The sequence below is a fragment of the Vigna unguiculata genome, unplaced genomic scaffold, assembly GCF_037176805.1.
Source record: "Vigna unguiculata cultivar grain cowpea cultivar isolate G323 ecotype 2 unplaced genomic scaffold, ASM3717680v1 ptg000328l, whole genome shotgun sequence".
NCBI lineage: Eukaryota > Viridiplantae > Streptophyta > Magnoliopsida > Fabales > Fabaceae > Vigna > Vigna unguiculata.
In genome coordinates this window covers 30,053-32,500 of record NW_028196963.1, presented here as the reverse complement: position 1 = coordinate 32,500, position 2,448 = coordinate 30,053, and the positions used below count along the sequence as shown (strand labels likewise).

Genomic DNA, 2,448 nt, shown 5'->3' with positions numbered 1-2,448 from the left:
GGCACAAAGTGGAGGGCGAAAAGCCTTTTTGAATAAAGAAAGAGGGACTTCGATTGTCATCTAGTGATTTTTCATATACAGATTCTTGGCCTCAGGTCGAATTTCCTAGGAACGGAAGGAATGGCATATACTAAGATGCCGGCGGGAATGGATTCTTGAGCCCCTTATTTACTTTACCTGGCGCCAACCTAATAAAAGATCGAAGTACCAAATGCTTAGGTCACCCGAGAGAGGCCTACGGGGCATTACGAGATAAAAAGCTCCTAGGCCGTGGGTCAAGACCAGAGAGCTACAGGTACACCTGGGGCAACAGAGCACTCAGGCGGGGTCGGGGCAAGGGCAGCACGTCACGGAAGTTCTCAGCTTAATCTTACCAGCGCTATATCTTGGGTGCGCGATATGGTGGGACTGTCTAGCACAGACACCCCCAAGCATCCCTGAGTTACAGCAGCTGGCGGAGGCAACGCAAATCGGGGAACCGGCAAGTTATTCCGCAGAAGTCAGGCAGCTAGTAGACCACCTCAGTGAGCAAGCCAGGGAGGTGGCCAGTGAAGCTTCAATGGAAAGAACACCCACCCAGAGCTCTTGCAATGTGGATGGCTGGGCTAACGCTAGCATTCGCTATCTCCATAGCGCTTGCTCAAAAGGTCCGGGGTTATACTGGTTATTAATACGAGCCTGAAATTGATGGTAAAAGGTATACTACGCAAGAAGAGCTCCTCCCCTTAGCTTAGGAAAAAAAAGTCGAGTAGTCGTAATTCGAAAAAAATGAAGGTGGGGCTGGGCAGTAGCACCGAGATCTCATAGAGGAGGCATTTTTCTCGCGGGCTCCCTTTTAGATGTGGATTTAGGTGGTTTTTTTTTATGCAAGACGAGTTAAATGGGAAAAGAAAGGTGGAGGTTGACCTGCTTTGTGACAGATGTGGAATGGAGCCTGAATCTACCATTCATGTTTTAAAGGGCTGCCCCTGGGCATCTGGCATTTGGCTACTCTGCCCATTAGCCCTTCATACTCAACAGATGCAGGCTCTCAACTTCTCAGATTGGGTGAAGGAGATGGGGAAGTGTCTTGATGAAGAGCAGCTGGAACTTATGCTAGTAGTTGCATGGGCTTTATGGAGTGATATAAATTTGCTGCTGTTCCAGGACATACAGAACTATCCTGTGGATGTGGTGAACAAAGCAATCAGCTTCTTCGAAGAGTATAAGAAGGAGAAGCTAAAAATAGTGCAAACACCTATAGGTTGGCAGGCCCCACCCCATGGTGTTTATAAGATGAATACTGATGCTGCAATTTTTAACCAGCCCAGCAAGGGATTGGCTGCTTGCTTCATCCCGCCCTTCCCTCACCTGTCCCACGTGCCATTGATTTAGATGAATTAGCTGTTGCCGTTGGCGCTCTTCTCTTTTCTAAAGCAAGGAATTTCCTTTCATTCATAAGTAACACAAGAATTTATCAAGGTTGCAGGCAAGGCTACTAGAGAAGGGGTGAAACCAGCCAAGGGCGGGCTCCAAGGCGACAATAGCAATCGAGTGGCCAAGCGTTGAAAGAGAGGGAGGGCTAGCGGCAAAAAAGAAGAAGAATAACATAAGTTATTGAGGGGAGATCTTTTCACTCTTTCTCGATGCAATAATAGTCAGTCTAGTGACTTCTTGATAGCATTGGTCTCGGAAAGCCCTCCCTCGGTACCGGGCTAAGGATAGAAGCGATTCCACCGGAGTGAAATTCCGTACTTATCCCAGCTCTCAAGGAAGATTGGAAGTAGGTACCTATGTCATGCTGAATTTCAAAGTAGTTTTGAGGTAATCGATGGCATATTGCCTAGAAGCGTCAAAGACAGTGATCTATTTCGGTGTCGATATCGGCTCTGTTCATCGACCTGACTCTGTTTATCTCCGACTCTTTGTCCCGATCCGGTAACTACACGGCTTATTGTGGTAAAAGAGAAAGTCAAACTCACAACTCTTTTTCCTTTTCTCGTGCACTTTCCTAAGGGCTACGTACTTCACTCCATTACCTTCTCGAACTCTGACACTTCTCTCATTGTTAAATTGATATCTAAGCCCCTAACTTTGGCAAAGACTACTCGCTCGCTTTAAAAGCAACTCCATTGAGTCCTGTCAGATCGTTTATATAGAACCTTTATTCATATATGACCTTAGAAAGGTTCTGAAAGAAGAGTTCCATTCGATTATCCGGGCTCATTGCCTAGTCCCTCTAAACTATCTAAAGCCTGGGGATTCTCCTTACCAGATGATCTCCAGCCTGCATTGTGCCCCTCTCGGATACCCGGTCGACGTCACTCTTACCTAGGTAGACTGGCTATCCAACTGAATCGAGAGCCCAGCTCCCACTACTTCTTCGTAAGTGAGGTGAGGTACTTCTTTTGAATAGGCAGGGTTGTTCTAGGACAAGTGACGATGCTGACACCAAGGTTGCTTGCAAAG

General features: G+C 46.9%; 1 protein-coding gene across 1 annotated transcript; it reads left to right on the top strand.

Moving 5' to 3' along the window:
- Window positions 1-927: 927 nt before the first annotated feature.
- On the top strand, window positions 928-1,374 carry LOC146874117 (uncharacterized). The gene has a single exon (XM_085669647.1). It carries the CDS (start codon window positions 928-930, stop codon window positions 1,372-1,374), a length of 447 nt encoding a protein of 148 aa, XP_085525773.1.
- Window positions 1,375-2,448: the final 1,074 nt, after the last annotated feature.